The sequence below is a fragment of the Coregonus lavaretus genome (genome assembly GCF_964263955.1).
Source record: "Coregonus lavaretus genome assembly, contig: HAP1_SCAFFOLD_8698, whole genome shotgun sequence".
Classification (NCBI taxonomy): Eukaryota; Metazoa; Chordata; class Actinopteri; order Salmoniformes; family Salmonidae; genus Coregonus; species Coregonus lavaretus.
In genome coordinates this window covers 1-19,490 of record NW_028162398.1, presented here as the reverse complement: position 1 = coordinate 19,490, position 19,490 = coordinate 1, and the positions used below count along the sequence as shown (strand labels likewise).

The following is a 19,490-nucleotide window of genomic DNA, read 5'->3' as shown; positions in this document are numbered from 1 at the left end:
TGTGTGTGTCATCCCGGGAAGCCCAAAGACCTAAAGACTCCATGTTTAGCTCAAGTCAAATGGTCTCAGTTCTGTTAGATAATGATAGATGTGTGTAATACGGATGCAGAAGGTTTTCTAAACAAACAGAGATGCTCTGCTTCTCTTTCTCTCTCTCTCTTACACACACACACACACACACACACACACACACACACTGCTTGGGAGAGTACTGGCTGAGGGGAGGTGTTTCAACACCTGAGCTCTACAGCGGGCAAACCAGACACTCCTGACAACCTATATTCTGCACTGTGTCATTCACACACACACACACACACACACACACACACACACACACACACACACACACACACACACATGCACTAGCACACGAACATTCAATAACCTAGATATCATCTCATTTACGCACTACATTCACAGAAACAGATACAACCTCTCTCTCTCTCTCTCTCTCTCTTCTCTCTCTCTCTCTCTCTCTCTCTCTCTTCTCTCTCTCTCTCTCTCTCTCTCTCTATCTCTCTCTCTCTCTGTCTCTCTCTCTCTCTCTCTCTCTCTCTCTCTCTCTCTCTTCTCTCTCTCTCTCTCTCTCTCTCTCTCTCTCTCTCTCTCTCTCTCTCTCTCTCTCTGACAGAATGAGGCCTCTCTCTGTGTGTGTTGAGGGAGTGAAATGTAATCTGTGTGGTGTTGATTGGACAGTCGAAGGCTGTGGGGAAGAGAGGAGTGATGAGTGAGAAGGGCTGATGAAACCAGACTGCGTCCGCCTTTGTGCTCAGGCACACTGACAGACAACTCTGTCCGGGTCCTGAATGGACCTCTTTGTGAGAGCCTGGAATTGGGTCAGCACCAGAAGACTATATCTCACTGACAAGAGGCTCTATCTACAAGTATATCTGTCTCTTCTCTCTCTTTCACTTCTTCTCTCTCTCTTTCACTCCCTCTGTCTCTGAGTCTATAATATCTGTCTATTCTTTCCTCTCTCCAGCCTGGAATCGAACCAGGGTCTGTAGTGACGCCTCTAGCACTGAGCAATTAGTGCTTTTCTAGGTCGGTTCGGTTACGTTTAACTATTTTAAAAAATATCACATTAAATGCATTATGAAATAATGACATACAAATATTTGTTTAGCTTTTTAATGGAAATTCCAAAGCCCAAAATAGTGAACATTAAAAATATCCCATTGTCTCTGTCAGGTCCACATTGGGTAGACATCAATAGAAACATAGGAAATTATGAAATAATAAAATATTTCAGTTGTGTATATTACTTAGTTTTTATTCTATGACTTTATTAAGTCACCATCTCATGTCTGCTCAGGCAATAGCAGCCAAACAGCCAGACAATGTTATCTCTGAGCTCCCCATACTGTACTGTCTTTGGTCATCCTATTGATCTAGGCTAGCCTGCCTAAGCATGCTGCAGAGCTGTCTGATTAAATCATTTGACTAGTTCTTCAAAGTAGATAAGGCATACTTTCACTAACTGTCTCTATCCCTTTCTCTCATCTTGTGTTGTTTACATTCCTCTCTCATAAGGTCTGTGTGTATCTAACCTAACATAGCAGGCTTAAAAGTGTATCCATCTCTGCCTGAACTGTAAAAAAAAACAGGCGCAATGGAATTATTGTCATTGTACAGTGCCTTGCAAAAGGATTCATCCCCCTTGACATTTTTTCCTATTTTGTTTCATTACAACCTGTAATTTAAATGGATTTTTATTTGGATTTCATGTAATGGACATACACAAAATAGTCCAAATTGGTGAAGTGAAATGAAAAAAATAACTTATTTCAAAGAATTCAAAAAAATAAATAACGGAAAAGTGGTGTGTGCATATGTATTCACCCCCTTTGCTATGAAGCCCCTAAATAAGATCTGGTGCAACCAATTACCTTCAGAAGTCACATAATTAGTTAAATAAAGTCCACCTGTGTGCAATCTAAGTGTCACAGGATCTGTCACATGATCTCAGTATATATACACCTGTTCTGAAAGGCCCCAGAGTCTGCAACACCACTAAGCAAGGGGCACCACCGTGCAAGCGGCACCATGAAGACCAAGGAGCTCTCCAAACAGGTCAGGGACAAAGTTGTGGAGAAGTACAGATCAGGGTTGGGTTATAAGAAAATATCCAAAACTTTGAACATCCTACGGAGCACCATTAAATCCATTATAAAAAAATTGAAAGAATATGGCACCACAACAAACCTGCCAAGAGAGGGCCGCCCACCACAACTCACGGACCAGGCAAGGAGGGCATTAATCAGAGAGGCAACAAAGAGACCAAAGATAACCCTGAAGGAGCTGCAAAGCTCCACAGTGGAGATTGGAGTATCTGTCCATAGGACCACTTTAAGCCGTACACTCCACAGAGCTGGGCTTTACGGAAGAGTGGCCAGATAAAAGCCATTGCTTAAAGAAAAAAATAAGCAAACACGTTTGGTGTTCGCCAAAAGGCATGTGGGAGACTCCCCAAACATATGGAAGAAGGTACTCTGGTCAGATGAGACTAGAATTGAGCTTTTTGGCCAAGGAATGATGAATGGCGCTGAATACAGGGAAATCCTTGAGGGAAACCTGTTTCAGTCTTCCAGAGATTTGAGACTGGGACGGAGGTTCACCTTCCAGCAGGACAATGAGCCTAAGCATACTGCTAAAGCAACACTTGAGTGGTTTAAGGGGAAACCTTTAAATGTATTGGGATGGCCTAGTCAAAGCCCAGACCTCAATCCAATTGAGAATCTGTGGTATGACTTAAAGATTGCTGTACACCAGCGGAACCCATCCAACTTGAAGGAGCTGGAGCAGTTTTGCCTTGAAGAATGGGCAAAAATCCCAGTGGCTAGATGTGCCAAGCTTATTAATTGCTGCAAAAGGTGGCTTTACAAAGTATTGACTTTGGGTGGGTGAATAGTTATGCACGCTCAAGTTTTCTGTTTTTTTGTCTTATTTCTTGTTTGTTTCACAACATTTTTTATTTTGCATCTTTCACAGTGGTAGGCATGTTGTGTAAATCAAATGATACAAACCCCCAGGTTGTAAGGCAACAAAATAGGAAAAATGCCAAGGGGGGTGAATATTTTCACAAGCCACTGTAGTTAATTACCACGTTGCTGCACTGAACTAGGTTGAATATTTACATAATGAAAACTACATTTTAGTCATTTAGTGATCCAAACTACAATTCCCTTCAGCCCAGCGTCCAACATAGTTCTTAAGTTGATTTATTTTGTGAATTATTTGATATCTCTCTCAAAAAATGGTGCATTGGGCTCACAAAAAAACCCTGAACTAAATGGAATTCAAGGAATTGAACCGACATCGGTCAATTAGTTGTTGAATATCCAAACCCCCCCGAAATGTGGGTTAATAGCTCAGCACTACTGACAGTGTGTGTGTGTCTCCACTGATCCAGGGTCCTCATTTATCAAAGGTTTATCATTTATCAAAGCTGCAGTACCCAGTCAGCCTTCAACTTGAGATACTCAATGGGAGGGGGCAAAAATAGCTAGTTGTCACGATCGTGGGAAGGCGAAGTAGACCAAGGCGCAGCGTGTGAACCAAACATGACTTTATTAAATTAAAGTAACAAACAAAACACGATTCGTGAAGTCCACGGTTAAACATACCGACACGGAACAAAAACCCACAAACACAAAGTGAAACACAGACAGTTAAGTATGGCTCCCAATCAGAGACAACCAGCACACAGCTGACACTCGTTGCCTCTGATTGGGAGTCACTCAGTTAAACATAGAACTAAACAACCTAGAACACCCAACATAGAAACAGAAAACATAGACACAAACACACTCTGGCTCAATAACTAGAGTCCATTAGCCAGGGTGTGACAGTACCCCCCCCTAAAGGCGCGGACTGCGACCGCGCCTCAATAAGGGCTAAACAAGGGAGGGCTGGGTGGGCATACCTCCTCGGCGGCGGTTCTGGCTCCGGCCTTGCCCACCACCCTCCAATCAACCCCCCATAGCGCCCCTGGTCCGGTCTGACCCCGCTGGCTGGATCTGGACTGGACATTGACGGAGCGGATTGCTTACGCTCCGTTGTGGAGCAGCTGACCGGTCTTACCAGGCTGACGACTCGCACCCCGGGCTTGGTGCGAGTAGCAGGAACGGGCTGAACCAGGCTGACGACTCGCACCCCTGGCTTGGTGCGAGTGGCAGGAACGGGCTGGACCAGGCTGACGACTCGCACCCCTGGCTTGGTGCGAGTGGCAGGAACGGGCTGGACCAGGCTGACGACGCACACCGTAGGCTTGGTGCGTGGAACAGGGACAGGCCGGGCTGGGCTGACGACGCACACCGCAGGCCTGGTGCGTGGAGCAGGGACAGGCCGGACAGGGCTGGCGACGCACACCGTAGGCTTGGTGCGTGGAGCAGGAACAGGCCGGGCAGGGCTGTCGACGCACACCGTAGGCTTGGTGCGTGGAGCAGGGACAGGCCGGACAGGGCTGGCGACGCACACCGTAGGCTTGGTGCGTGGAGCAGGAACAGGCCGGGCAGGGCTGTCGACGCACACCGTAGGCTTGGTGCGTGGAGCAGGGACAGGCCGGGCAGGGCTGGCGACGCACACCGTAGGCTTGGTGCGTGGAGCAGGAACAGGCCGGGCAGGGCTGTCGACGCACACCGTAGGCTTGGTGCGTGGAGCAGGGACAGGCCGGACTGGGCTATGGAGACGGATAGGAGACCTGGAGTGAAGAGCTGCCACAACCCGTCCTGGCTGAATGCCTACCTTCACACACTCTGTGTGATGCATCAGCACAGGACGTACAGGGCTGTGTACCCGTACTGGCATAACAGCACGTGATACTGGCGCAGGATATCCGGGACCGAGGAGATGCACTGGAGGCCCCGAGCGCTGAGCCGGCACACTCCGTCCTGGCTGCATGCCCACCTTCGCACAACACGTGCGGGGTGCTCGCACAGGACGTACCGGACTATGCCGGACCACTCGTGGCACAGTGCGCAGCTCCGCATACCGCGGAACCTGCCCAGTCTCATGCTGCCATGCCTGAGTACGGGGAGTTGGCTCTGCTCTCCATCCAGGCTCCGCCAACCTGCCTTCTGGCCCCCAAAACCCGGTGGCCTTCTCTCCTCTTCTCCTATTACGCCCTGTGGCAGCCTCCTGCTGCCCAGTCGCCCATGTCGTGTGCCCCCCCCTAAAAAATTCTTGGGGGTGCCTCTCGTCCGTCCGACGATGGCACTGCTGACGCCGCTGCTCCTCTCCTGCCTGGGTCTCCCCCTTCATTGCCCTCCGGTACCGGACGGCCTCCTCCTCGGTAATCTGCCCCCAACCGAGGAGGACATCCACCAGAGTCACCTCCTGCGTGTGTTCCTGGACACGCTGCTTGGTCGTTGTATGGTGGGTTTTTCTGTCACGATCGTGGGAAGGCGAAGTAGACCAAGGCGCAGCGTGTGAACCAAACATGACTTTATTAAATTAAAGTAACAAACAAAACACGATTCGTGAAGTCCACGGTTAAACATACCGACACGGAACAAAAACCCACAAACACAAAGTGAAACACAGACAGTTAAGTATGGCTCCCAATCAGAGACAACCAGCACACAGCTGACACTCGTTGCCTCTGATTGGGAGTCACTCAGTTAAACATAGAACTAAACAACCTAGAACACCCAACATAGAAACAGAAAACATAGACACAAACACACTCTGGCTCAATAACTAGAGTCCATTAGCCAGGGTGTGACACTAGTCTGCAGCTTTACTTCCTGTTACGTCTCCATAAGACTCCATCTTAACTGACTTAATTTGGCTTCAATTTGGCTTCAATGCGCTATCGAATCTTCACATAGGAATGTGATTGATGGCTTTATCCATTTATATACATTGGTTGTAGGCACAAATACAACATGGCTCTGATTTATCAATGAAAACGTGTATACGTTGCATGCGACAGTTTGATAAGTCCCAATAATTTGTGGCGCTCACAAGTCCTAGAATCTCCACTTACACCAGAATTTAGTAAGAAATGTACGCAAGGTTGATAAACGACACCCCAGGGCTGTATCTGGGCTCTCAGACAGACCTCTGGACTTATAAACGCTTCCTCTCATCTCCTTCTCAGTCCAAGAACACACAGGCACACACACACACGTACACAAACACGCAAGCGCACACTTGTGCGTACAGAGAAAGAGAGATGGAGAGAAAGAGAGGGAGAGAGAGAGAGCTTCCTCCCATCAGAGTCTGTCAGACTGAGAGAAAAATGTATGTGAAGGCCTAGACAGGAAATAACCTCGCTGAAGCAGGGGGGGTTCCCTGTTGGGCTGCATTTCACACACACACACACAGTTACTCATTACTCCCTCATAACATAACGCCTGAGCACCCCTGATCCCAGATTTGTGGAGAGACATTATAGGGCTAATGTTCTTCTCTGGGCTCTTCCTCACTGTTGGCAATCCTAGGAGTTTACAGCTAGAATAGTCACAGAAGATAAATGACTGAAAAATTGCATCACTTGCTTTCATGGGGTGGTTAAATCATTTTTGTGTGTATTTGTGCATGCGTGCATTAATGTCAGTGTGTGTGCAGTGCATGTGCACAACTGTCTGTGTGGGGGTGTGTGAGCACTGTTTTATGACAAATCTGCAGCCAAATCTGCGGTAAAAGATGGCATACGTTTTTCACAGGTTGTTTTTGTGATTCTTACACCACTACTTCTTTTACTCTGATCTTTTACAAGATATGGAGGTTGTGGTTACTGTACAAGTGCACTTCCTCTTGTGCCATCAAGATCCAAACCTCTTGTTACAAGCTGTGGGGCATTAAGGCTGCGTTTACACAGGCAGCCCAATTCTGATATTTTGCCCAATTATTGGCAAAATATCTGATCTGATTGATCAAAAGAACAATTAGGGGCAAAATATCTGATTGGTCAAAAGACCAATAATGGCAAAATATCTGATCTGATTGGTCAAAAGACCAATTAGTGGCAAAATATGTGATCTGATTGGTCAAAAGACCAATTAGTGGCAAAAGAGCTGATCTGATTGGGCTGTCTGCGGAAATGCATATGTTATGCTATGCTACATCCTCACACACAGTAGGCAGCGTTACACAATATAAAGACTAGTCAAGAACCTACAGCATACAGTCCACTACATGGCTCAGTGCACTGAACACTCACTACATAGACCATGCTTTGTACGCAGCCTTTCAAGTAGAGATCCTAAACAATGATTTGGCAGTGATCTGTAGTCTTAACACAGGCACCATGACCTGAATTGCTCTTGTATAATGTGAACCATGTGTGTTTGAGCCCCAACCCTCCCTAAGGTATCACCTATGACTGGCCATCTTGAATTAGCTGGTGTTCATTGATGAAGGCATGGGTAAATGGCCTGCAAGATATCTTTCTCTATTTTTCTCACGCTTCCATATTCTCCATCTTGTAGAAGTGCATTAATACCAGCAGTAACACAGTTTTAAGGTGTTGTTCTTTAGTGCAAGAGTTGAGATAGTGTGGAACTGAGATAACCTATTCTTTATCTGTCTTTTCTTCCTCTGGTGATATGCTGCCTGGACAGCTCCATTATGCATTTTGAACCGTGCGCGAGGAGGGAGTCCAAGACCGAGTCAGTCAGGGGGACCTTTGTGGGAAGGAAGGCTTCCCGTCTGCTTTCTCTATACCAAGTATAGAATCTTGCCTCGCAACCCCCGGGGGTGCGGGGGCGTGCAGAAAACTTGGTCAAAGGGTTCGGTCACCTCTCACTCACTCAGTCTCTCTCTCTCTCTCTCTCTCTCTCTCTCTCTCTCTCTCTCTCTCTCTCTCTCTCTCTCTCTCTCTCTCTCTCTCTCTCTCTCTCTCTCTGTCTCGAATACAACAAGGTATATGCATACCTTTCTCCCGCGCATTTGATTAGTTTCAGAGGACTTGTGTGTGTGTGTTCATGCGCGCGCTTCTGCGTATTTGCGCGCGCAGCTCTGGATCCTGTGCGCCAGACGCTGTCCACATCTGGTCTTGGCGAGGACGGGAGTTGCGGGGGAGGGGCTGAGCGTTTGTGTGTGTGAGTGTGTGTGCTCTGCGCCTGAACCCTGTGTTTTGCGGACGTCTGTAATTTGCACCAGATGACCAATTGGGGGATGGAGCATTCTGGGGAGGTGAGCGTTTCCTCACACGGCTTAACATCGCAGTGCACAAATTAACTTAGTTTATGGACAGCGCTGTTTAGCCATGGATCCAGACACTTCTGCACACTAAACTAAGGGCAGAGAAACTTCCTCTCCCCATTTTGGGAGCAACAAGTGGATAATGGATGTATCAGACGCGAAAGTGAGAGTGGAGAGTCGGGGTAACTGCACTTGAACACAAAGGGGAATGCTGCATCAGAAGCTTGTTCCAACTGCCGTTTGGGAATGGATACCGGTAATTCTGTGGCGGTCATCTGCTTTCTCCTTTTTTCCTGTGATGGGCTCCTCTCACCCTCACCCGCCAGCGGCTTCTGTCCCGAGCGCTGTGATTGCCAGCACGCGCAGCACCTCCTCTGCACAAACCGGGGGCTGCGCGCGGTACCCAAGGTGCCCTCCTCGCGGGTCCCAGAGGATGTGCTTGTCTTCAGCCTCGGGGGAAACTTCATCGGTAACATCTCTGCCTTCGACTTCACACGGTATGGAAATCTTATAAGGTTGAACTTACAGTATAATCAAATACAGACCATTCACCCTAAAGCGTTTGAAAAGCTCTCCAAATTGGAGGAGCTGTATTTGGGCAACAATCTGATATCAACAATACCCCCAGGAACTTTACAGTCACTGAAAAAACTGACAACTTTGTATGGTAATAACAATAACATGAAGAAGATCACTCCAGAGCTGTTTGGTAACTTGGAGAGCGTTGTGAAGCTGAGGTTGGATGGGAACGCCATAGAACTGTTACAGGACTCGGTTTTCAAGAGCTTGACTAATCTGCATTATCTCCATCTAGAATCGAACCAGCTGAGCCACATTCACAGAAATGCCTTTTCCAAGCTCACCAAACTGCGCTTTCTCAACCTGGCGCAGAACAATCAGGCGGCCGTGCGTAATGTGTTTACGTTCTCCCAGCTCAGGTCACTGACTACCTTGCTGCTCTCTGAAAATGAAATACAATACGTCGGAAACCACGTCTTTCAAAATCTGAAAAAGCTATCTAAACTATCCCTCAGCAATAACAAAATCTTCCGGTTGGAGAGCGAGGCTTTGAAGGGGCTGTCGAGCGTGAGAGAGTTTCTGATGGATGGGAACAAACTGGAAGATATTCCCGCGGGACTTCTTGACCCGCTGGAGCGAATCGAGGAGCTGGACTTTAGTCTCAACCACATTTCCACCGTGAACCCGATGGCTTTTAAACAACTGAAGCACCTGAGGGTTTTAAAACTCAAAGACAACTGTCTCACGAGCCTCTCCGGTCACATCTTCGCCCTCAACAGCCGCCTTTACGATTTGGATCTCCATGGCAACAACTGGACGTGTGACTGCCGCCTGGGCGAGCTGAAACAGTGGATGATGTCGGCACATTCTCAAGGGAAGCTGCTGACCGTTTTCGTGCAGTGTCATCACCCAGCGACACTGAAGGGGAAGTATCTGGATTATGTCAACAGCTCCCAGCTACAGCCCCCAGGGAATTGGAGTCACTTGTGTGAGACCCAAACTGGGCCTGAGGAGAGCAGAGGAGGGGGGGTCCTGGAGAAGGAGGTGGAGAGGACAATGAGAGAGGGGGAGGTGAGGAAGGATGTAGAAGAGCAGAGGGGAGTGGAGATGAAGGCAATAGAGGAAGAGAACAGGGGTAGAGAGGAAGAGGAGAGAAAGGAGGGAGAACAGGAGGTGGGTATCCAACGGGACCAAGGAGGGCCAGAGGAGCGGGACAAATCCCTGTCGTCAGACAGGAAGACGAGGAAGAAAATATCCGCCAGCCCCAGGTCGCGACCTTCTGCTGAGGCTGCTGGGAAGCGTGAGAAAGGGAGGCGGGGTTCCGTTCTGGGCCGTGGCATTCCTCAAACACAAGCCCCTCCGCTCAACAACCCCATGCCCCCAACCACAACCGTGCCTCAGACACTTGACAACCAAAATAGCCATGGAAAGGGTCTCAGTGGGCCAATCACAGAGCTCCTCACCACCTCAGAGGAGCGCTTCGACCTTCTCAGAAGCGGTCAGGAGGGTGATCTACCTACAATGACCGACCCCTGTGTGTTCAACCGCCACTTCATCACCAACGTGACCGTCGACCAGGTGGCCTCCAGCACAGCCACAGTCCACTGGACCACACGCCACCACCGCCGCTTCCCACCGGGAGCCGGACCGGGACTAGACGAGGTCCACTACCGCTTGCTGTTCGACCGATTCGGGTCATCCAACCGTTTCCCTCGCTATGTGTATGCCCGTGGAGGGGCGCGGTCGGTGATGTTACGAGAACTCAGCCCAGAAGTCACCTACATGGTGTGTGTGGAGGGGGTGGTGGGAGGGGCCGTGTGTCAGGTGGCGCCCAGGGACCACTGTGCTGGATTGGTCACTCTCCCAGAAGAGTCTCGTCGCCAAGGGACACTGACCTCCGACCTCCACCTGGTCACCATTGCAACGCTGGCCGTCAACGCCGTCCTCCTGCTGGTGATTGGTGGAGCCTGGCTAGGGCGGAGTATGAGGCGGAAACTGAAAAGGAGGAAGTCATCGGTGCATGTGCGTCACATGTACTCCACGCGGCGACCGTTCCGCGGCTCCATGGCAACAACGGCGGCTGTGTCGACAGACTTTACCAGTTTCCAGAGCAGCCGGCCGCCACGGCTCGGAACCCTGGAGGAAGGGGGAGACCTCATTGAGTTCCCCTGTGACCGTTTCCTTGACAACAGCCCCACCCGTAGAGACAACAGCAACATGCAGAGGTTCTCTGATTAGTAGAACCCTAGAGACCTACATTCTTAGAAAAAAATGTGCTACCTAGAACCAAAAAGGATTGTCCTATGGGGACTGCCGAAGAACCCTTTTGGAACCCTTTTTTCTAAGAGTGTAGAACTTGAAAACAATTGTGCTGTGTGACCTGCATGTCCTATGCATGTTATTGTGAGCCATTAGATAATCCAACAGTAGAACCCTTATCTAGAACCTGAGGACACCAAGACACCATCACGAGGAAGGAGCATCCTCAGGAGGATGTCTAAGGTGCTGTAGAGACAGAGACAGAACTGGACTGGACTGGTATTTAACCTGCACTGTAGGGCACTTCATGACCATAGCAGGACCACAGCCAGGGTTGTGTTGTGACCAGGGCCGAATTAAGCCAACCCCCCCACACACACACACTTCCCAGCACACCATCATTTGCTGTAAACAAATCCGTGCACCAAGATGCAATTGGATGCGTGCTAAATGTACTGTTGAAGATACATCCCCCTCATAATAAAGCCATAATAACATTTGCCATGTGGCATAAGCTACAGTTGAGCAGAGACGTTTTTTTATGATTTCTACACAAAAAAATTGGCCTTTTACAAAACACATTTCATGCAATTCTACGTCATTTACATGATAAAAGACATTAGCTGAATATTTTTTAATACCACACAAATGACCGAAATAAGTGGCTACTCTGACACTGACAAACTGAGATCAATCTGGTCTTGAATTCAAACAAACAATAGCCCAGACCAATGAAGCAACACACACATTGTACAGTATTAGGAAGCAATATATATATATATATATATATATATATTTTTTAATAGGCTACAGTAGGCTACTAAATAACATTTCCAGTGGCACACTGACTCACCTAATGATGAAGATGAATCCATAGGCTACTACTCATAGTGATTACCGATGAGCTCATCTTGGCAATAGCTTATCTCAAGATGAGCTACTTTGAAAAACAGTGCTACTTTGAAAAACTCTTCTCTTTTCAGCAGTAGGCATTTGCTTTCCAAACTTGAAATTTTTCCCGCTATTGTATTTTGAAATTTGCAAAAGTCAAACAGATAGCTGCAACCAACCATATAAATATAATCCATATACATTTCCATTCAAGTCAGGACAGGCAGCCATTGCTAGTGTACCTATGAGTTTAATAGTCAAATTGCCAGGGTAAGAGGTTCCAAAACTCTGTGGATTATATGTTAATGGCCACAAACCGCAACAAGCTGTATATTTGGTGCGCATGCTGGCCAAATCACGGCCTTCTCGACTGTAGGCAACCGGTAACTGCCAAAATAAAAGAAACACTTGAGTAAATGAGGGCTACAAATAATATGTCATGGTGTGGGGTGCATTTTCCTGCCATGGTTTAGGTCCACTTGTAGAATCAATGCCAAGAAGCATTGAAGCTGTTCTGGCAGCTCGTGGTGGCCTAACACCCTTTTAAGACACTATGTTGGTGTTTCCTTTGGCAGTTACCTGTATGCGCTTGTGATCAAATTTAATCCAGTTGTTTTTTTGAAACTATTGATCCTCTGTGGCTAAATTATGCTATTTGGTGTATTTTGAACATTGCGAGCAGGCTCCTGTGGTTGGATAAAATAATAATAATAATACAAACAATTTTTTTATGTTATTATAAAATATAAATAATTGCCTCTTGGGCCCCCTATGGGCTTTGGCCCAGCCCCTGACTCACATAATTGGCCAGTCACATTTATTTATTATGCAGTACCAATCAAAGCAGGGCCCCCCAGTTACCCACGTGTGCCCCCCTACCTCCTCTCCTCCCCCCATCTGATGATTAGCAGAACAGCAGCAGGCTGTCTACACACATTGAGAGCGGGCTCCTGAATCCTCCTGTGGTTGGCAGTTGCAGTGAAAAATATATATATTTTACATATATGATATATACTGTATATATTTATTTTATTTTATATTTCTTTTTTAGCTGCCTCTTGGTCCCCCTATGACCCTGGGCCCAGGGGCTTCAGCCCCGGTAAGCCCCTGTATTAATCTGACCCTGGTTATGACCACAGCATAGCCACAGTTAGGGTTGTGTTATGACCACAGCATAGCCACAGTTAGGGCTGTGTTTTGACCAGGGTTGTCTTTATGGGTGACCAAACAGCTGAGCTCATCAGGGCTGATTCAGACACTACAGGAAGTCAATCCCACTGACTTCCTCGACTTCCTCTTGGCCTCATGCATTTCCTCTCCCATTTCCTTGCACCTGTGTGTGTGTGTGTGTGTGTGAGAGAGAGAGAGAGCGAGCGAGAGAGAGAGAGAGAGAATATTTCCTGATTTCATCTGGTGCTAATATTAAAGTAATAGACATTCATTTTTGTACAATGTGCCTGAAAATAAAATCTTAAAATAGCTGCTGGTTGGCAGAAAAATACTTAGAATGATCTGTTTTATATGTTGTTTTTATACTTTTATACTCAACTATGTATTGTGCTATAAGCAAGTAATTAACAATATCCCTGACAATGTGACAGTTAGACCTATGGTCCATTTGTCTGTACGAAAAAAAGATGGATGCCTTTGCAAATAATGGTTGAAGTCCATTGTTTGTTTGGTTCCGATATAAATAAAAAAACAGATATTACAGTCATGTTATTTTTACAAAAAGGTCAGGAAGTTCAACAATCTTATTGCTGTATATTCATTCATAGAGAACAAATGTGTGCACATTTCATTGTGTGTGTGTGTGTGTGAGTGAGAGAGAGAGAGAGAGAGAGAGAGAGAGAGAGAGAGAGAGAGAGAGAGAGAGAGAGAGAGAGAGAGAGAGAGAGAGAGAGAGAGAGAGAGAGAGAGAGAGAGAGAGAGAGAGAGAGAGTGAGTGAGTGAGTTTCAAGACAGAAACAGTCTGGCAATAGTTAGGTGTTTGTTTGTGTAGACAGGGTGGAGTAACTCCAGTCCACACTCATGCCAGATCAGTTCAACACTCCAAGCCTTTCAATAGTGTGTAACAATAACAACAGACACTGACAGACACACAGACCAGGAAACACTGTCTGAGATATGAAAAAGAAACTTCACTTCACTTCCATATCTACTGTATTCCTATTTGGTTAAGGCTGATATGTTGCTTTTTGTTAAACTATAGTGGATTGGGGCTGCCCCCTACTGATAGTGAATAAAAGTAAGCACTATTGACTTTGGAGAGTTCTTGGTACTCTGACTTCCATTGTCTTTCACTCAACCTGCTAAAGCTAAGCTATGGATAGGGTAAATCAACACAAATCTGTGATCGCTGACCTTTGACTCTATCAAATTGAGTATTGTTTAAACAGGGTGGCTCCAACTGTCTTCAGTTCCAGAACAGATCACTAGGGGGCAGGCTAGACCATTCATACAATTTTCTCCTCAGCTCTACTGATGGAGGAGGCAACCAGAAAAATCACAATAAGATACCAGAGAATAAGTGCTTTTATTTCCGGTTTGTAGCAATTGTCAATATCTGTAAAAATATATATATATAAAAAAATACATGAAACAAAACACAATCACAATACAGACAGAAGGATACATAGATACCGGTTATAGGCCAATATACTGCGTGAGCCTAGTTTACATGATAAATACCCTGTAGGAAACTAGTAAGTGCTTTATAGGAGTTACACAAAGGGTCAGGGGTTATCCTGGTCAGGTGACATGGTCAAGGAAAACTCTGGGTGCCAAACAATCAGGTACCAAACATTATACTCCTTTCAAAGGGAAAGGAGGCTGCATTACATTGTTACAAAACAAAGGCATTCTATTCACAGGTCTTGATATAGATTTGTATAAAATGTACATTTGTATTGTATTCATTCACGTTCTGCATTTCACAGAGACCTAGGTTGTGTATACAACCACACACAGATACTGTAGCATACACAAACATACGCAATGGAGTAACATTATTTATTCATGGTTAGAGCCAGGAGTTTTACCTGGTAACAGGCTATTTTTAAGCCCGAGAGTCTTTCATGGTCTGGTCCTAGTGGTGGCGTAAGTTACAAGACTTAACCTAACTCTGACATATTCAGAGAAAAGGGTGATGTGATGAAGTCCCGTGTGGCTCAGTTGGTAGAGCATGGTGCTTGCAATGCCAGGGTTGTGGGTTTGATTCCCATTGGGGACCAGTAAGAAACATGTATGCACTCACTAATTTAAGTTGATCTGGACAAGAGTGTCTGCTAAATGATGTAACGATAAGTATGGTTTCCCTGGTTGGAGCAGTCCTCGAATAGATAGAGCAGTACTTGGATGTCTGATTTCACACTAACAGAGACACATAGATCGACTGAGATTCGCCCAGTCACAATATGACCCAGGTGACTATCATCACAGTGTTGGAGAGACATAGACTAGGGTTGCAACGTTTCTGTAACTTCCCCAAAATTCACAGGTTTTACAGAAATCAGGAGGCAATAAGCAGGAAATCCGGGAATCGTCCAACCGGGATTTCTAGACTTTAGGGAAAGTCAGTGTAAATGTGCAACCGTCGCAGACTCAAGGCTTGTAGAGGCTAGTCAGTCCAGTTCTGTCATACCTGTGTCCATAGAGCAAGGTTTCCCAAACTCTGTCCTCGGGACCCCAAGGGGTGCACATTTTGGTTTTTGCCCTAACACTACACAGCTGATTCAAATGATCAACTAATCATCAAGCTTTGATCATTTGAATCAGCTGTGTAGTGTTAGGGCAAAAACCAAAAGGTGCACCCCTTGGGGTCCCCAGGACCGAGTTTGGGAAAAGCTACCATTGAGGCTAGGAGACCAGGAGAGGGAGCCATTTTAGACTACTGAGATGCACCCACCAATGATTAAGGGAAGTGTGAGCTGATTGTAGATCTGTGGTTAGAGGCAACCTCTACCTGGAACCCGGGATTAAACCCTGTGTGCGTGGGGACACACACAACTGACCTTAGCTCAGCGTCTAGGAGCAACTACATCCTGTTCTCTAGGGGGGATGATTCTGAACCATAGAGATTTACTACAGAGATCATCTCCTATCTTGAGCATTAGCTAATTCTGGGACAGCATGGGCAGCCCTGGATCCAACTCTTCTGAACTAATGAGATTCACCCACCCATGCTTTCATTTTTAATCTGAGGAGGCTGAGGAGGTGGAGATGCTGTTGGATTGGATGGCCTGCCGCTGCGACCCGGGACACAGGGGGGAGGGACTTCCTGTCGAACTCCCTGGACCTGGGGCAAAGAGACAGCTGTCAATCAAATTGACCTGGCTAGTGTTTGACAGCTCCCTCTCTCTCTCTCTGTGTACGATCTGTGTCCAGAGGAAAGTCTTCAATAAAAACATATGTAAAAAAAAAGTACAAAATGTCACTAGAAATGAAAGTAGTCCTGCATTATATCATGAATGAAAACTCATGTACAGTTCATATAAGGAAAATAGCTCTTTTATTTTGACATTTGCATTACAGTAGAATATACAGCAAATAAAGCAAAAATAGAAAATATACCAATGAAGCACATCTGTCTGTATAACTGCAGAAAATGTACTTGCTGGTTACATAGATAATCATTCTTACAAGGATACACATCATGGATGTTTAAATCCATCATCAAGGTGCAACATGGTTTTAGTCTGGCTTTTTAACCTGTACTAGCCATGGTGAGAATATAGCCCTGTGTGTCTGAGACACCTGGATGTTTGACTCTGGATGTTTCTTGAATTGGGGAGACCCCTCACAGGGGATCTATACTGGGGTGTCGGGAAAACATGAGGCTTTTAGCTGCTACCCTGGACTTGAAACGTTTTTGCCGGCACTTGTTCTCGGGCGTGAGACATGCCTTTAATTTATTAAAATAGTACCAAGGCGTAATTTTAAGCAGAGCAGCACCAGCCTCTTACAGAGCCGTGGCATTCTGCTTACACCCAGGTTTAATTGAGATGAATAGGAGTGTTTCACGCTCTGAAAATGTCCAGTGTAGCAGGCCCATTAACATGGACAGCAGGAGATGGTACCGTATGTATCCTTGTGGTTTCTGTGATAGGAGTCTGTGTTTTGTAGAGGGTAGGGGTGTACCTCTGGGTGTTTTGGGGATGGGCGGGGTAGGGGTGTTACTCACTGAGGTACCCCTGTGATTCTCTCTGGCGGGCGGTGACAGGACAGTCTTTATGGGTCAGCAGGATCTGCTTCAACTGGCCAACCTCTGACCTCAGAGTGGTCACCTCGTTCTGGAATGGACAGAGGGACAGAGCCATTAGTGATACTGTGACAATGTGTGTGTGTGTGTGTATATGTGTCCCTGTGCATTAAAGTGTGTCCCTGTGTGTGTGTGTGTGTGTGTGTGTGTGTGTGTGTGTATGTGTGTGTGTATGTGTATGCCTGTGTGTATAAACCTACCTGCAGCTGCATGTTGTTGTGGGTGAGCTCCTCTGCTTTCTTCTCCAGAGCAGACACCCAGACCTTCCTCTTCTGTCTGCATCGCGTGGCCGCAGCTCGGTTGCGTTCCAGGAACTTCTGCCTGCGCTCGTCTGGGTCCTGGTCCACAGACCTCCTGCGACGTCCTCCAGTCGCCTGGCCTGCATGCAGGGAATGTGTCTGCTGGGATGACTGCATCTGCTGCGTTGCTGGAGACAACTGCACAACATACCATCATCATGACGCAGTATTGACTAAGAACCTGTAACACTTCATTTAATAATCTGTGATAAGGTCTAGACATTAGTGTCATAATAATTACATAACAGTGGTGATTAACTGTGATAATGGCAACCACTTGTTAACCCTCATGTTAAACTAACAAAACTTGATACAGAGTGGTTGTCATGACAACACATAAGTAGTACTGTACCTGAACAGCTATGGAGGGGAGGGGCAGGTGAGGAGAGGTTTGGTGGGTGTGGCTGGCCTGCAGGTGCGAGGGAGGTGATTGGTGGACCTGATGATGCGGCACGTTCCCTGATTGGTGCCCCTGGCTGTGGGAATTTCCCAGGTGATGTGGAGGGGCGTGGCAGTGCTGCTGGTAGGAGATGGGCGGAGCCTGCTGCAGGTGCTGATGATGCTGCTGCAGGTGAGCGTGTCGTTGCCGCGGTGACATCATATCCATCATGTGACCTATGGTGGGACCCATGTTGCTGTTGGCGACAGCTCCGGGGTGTTGGTGTTGGTGATGGTGTTGGTGAGGGTGACCCATGGTTTTAGCCCTCTGAGGAATAGAAAGGTTGTCAAAACTTAATACCATCAAATTACAATTAATGTTAAATTACAATTAATGTTAAATTATAATTAATGTTAAATTATAATTAAACTGATGTCTAAATGCCCTTATTTTAGGCCAAAATCCGGACTTGTTCCAAAGAACGGACTTGGTGTTTAAAGGCCTTAAAGCATTTCCATCAAACATATCACCACTGAACTGAACAAAGGAATACAACAGAATGTCATCATTGCTTTTTAAAATTCATTCTCTTCTTTCGCAGCTGTGAAAACAGTTAGAGGTCAAGAAGTGCCAATCATCAACGACACTTAATATTTTAAGTTAACAGTGTATCACTTGATATCTTAAGTTAAGTTGACAGTTTTTCACTTGATATCTTAAGTTAACAGTTTATCACTTGATATCTTAAGTTAAGTTGACAGTGTATCACTTGATATCTTAAGTTAAGTTGACAGTGTATCCCTTGATATCTTAAGTTAAGTTGACAGTGTATCACTTGATATCTTAAGTTAACAGTATATCACTTGATATCTTAAGTTAAGTTGACAGTGTATCACTTGCATATCACCTCATAGTACTGTATATGACTTGTACATGATTTCTGATAGAATATAAATAATAGGTGAGCTATATACGAACTCTCCTCACACATTCCCAACTCTTCACAGCTCTAGCAGTGAGCTCTCCGTTCTCCTCACACTCAGCAAGAGAGGCCATCCCAAATGGTTCACTATTCCCTATAGGCTCTGGTCAAATGTAGTGCATTTGTAAGGAATAAGGTGCCATTTGGGACACAAACAGAGAGTGTTTCTGGGGCATGACATCACCGCACTCCCATCATTACTATCACTCTTGGTTATGCAATATTTCTTTAAGAGAAGTAGTTTCTTTTTTCCCGCTCCATTCACCAGTGAAAAAAAGGGAGGACATTTAAGCCTAGTTTATACCTGGTGCTAACATGCGTCCTTTGTCCTGATCTTGTCTATATTCTGATGTTTTGAAATATGTCTACACATGAATATGTGTCTCGTATCGGTCCACTGTGTTCGCATTGTGACCAGATTCCCTGTATGCAAATTATTTGACTAGTCTTTCAGAATAATATTTATTTATTTTAAGACACATTGATGCCATAAGTCAATGGTGTCACCTGTCAATCATTTTAGAAGGCAGGATAATGATGATTGAAATGTTTTCTCTGTCCAGATCCGTCTACACTTTCAAGATATCCAGACACAATCGGTGCCTGACTACCTCCTAAGGTGATCACAATCAGATCACAAATGTGTCTTTTAATCATCTACACCTTTCTGAAAATGTGGGCACAATCAGAATGTGGACAAGATCAGGACAAAGGATGCATGTTAGAACCAGGTATAAAACGGGGCTTTAG

General features: G+C 46.1%; 2 protein-coding genes across 2 annotated transcripts; one reads left to right on the top strand and one right to left on the bottom strand.

Moving 5' to 3' along the window:
* Positions 1 to 8,397: 8,397 nt before the first annotated feature.
* Positions 8,398 to 10,908, top strand: LOC311119292 (TLR4 interactor with leucine rich repeats-like; the record flags this gene model as incomplete). Its single annotated transcript, XM_084194013.1, has 1 exon — positions 8,398 to 10,908. One exon carries the CDS (start codon positions 8,398 to 8,400, stop codon positions 10,906 to 10,908), a length of 2,511 nt encoding a protein of 836 aa, XP_084050139.1.
* A 3,429-nt stretch (positions 10,909 to 14,337) lies between these two features.
* Positions 14,338 to 19,461, bottom strand: LOC311119293 (cyclic AMP-responsive element-binding protein 5-like). Its single transcript, XM_084194014.1, has 4 exons — positions 17,732 to 19,461; positions 17,281 to 17,517; positions 17,003 to 17,111; positions 14,338 to 16,117 (listed from the first exon to the last, which is right to left on the bottom strand). The coding sequence occupies exons 1-4, from the start codon at positions 18,119 to 18,121 to the stop codon at positions 16,014 to 16,016; spliced, it is 840 nt and encodes a 279-aa protein (XP_084050140.1). The 5' UTR covers positions 18,122 to 19,461; the 3' UTR covers positions 14,338 to 16,013.
* Between the last annotated feature and the right edge of the window lie 29 nt (positions 19,462 to 19,490).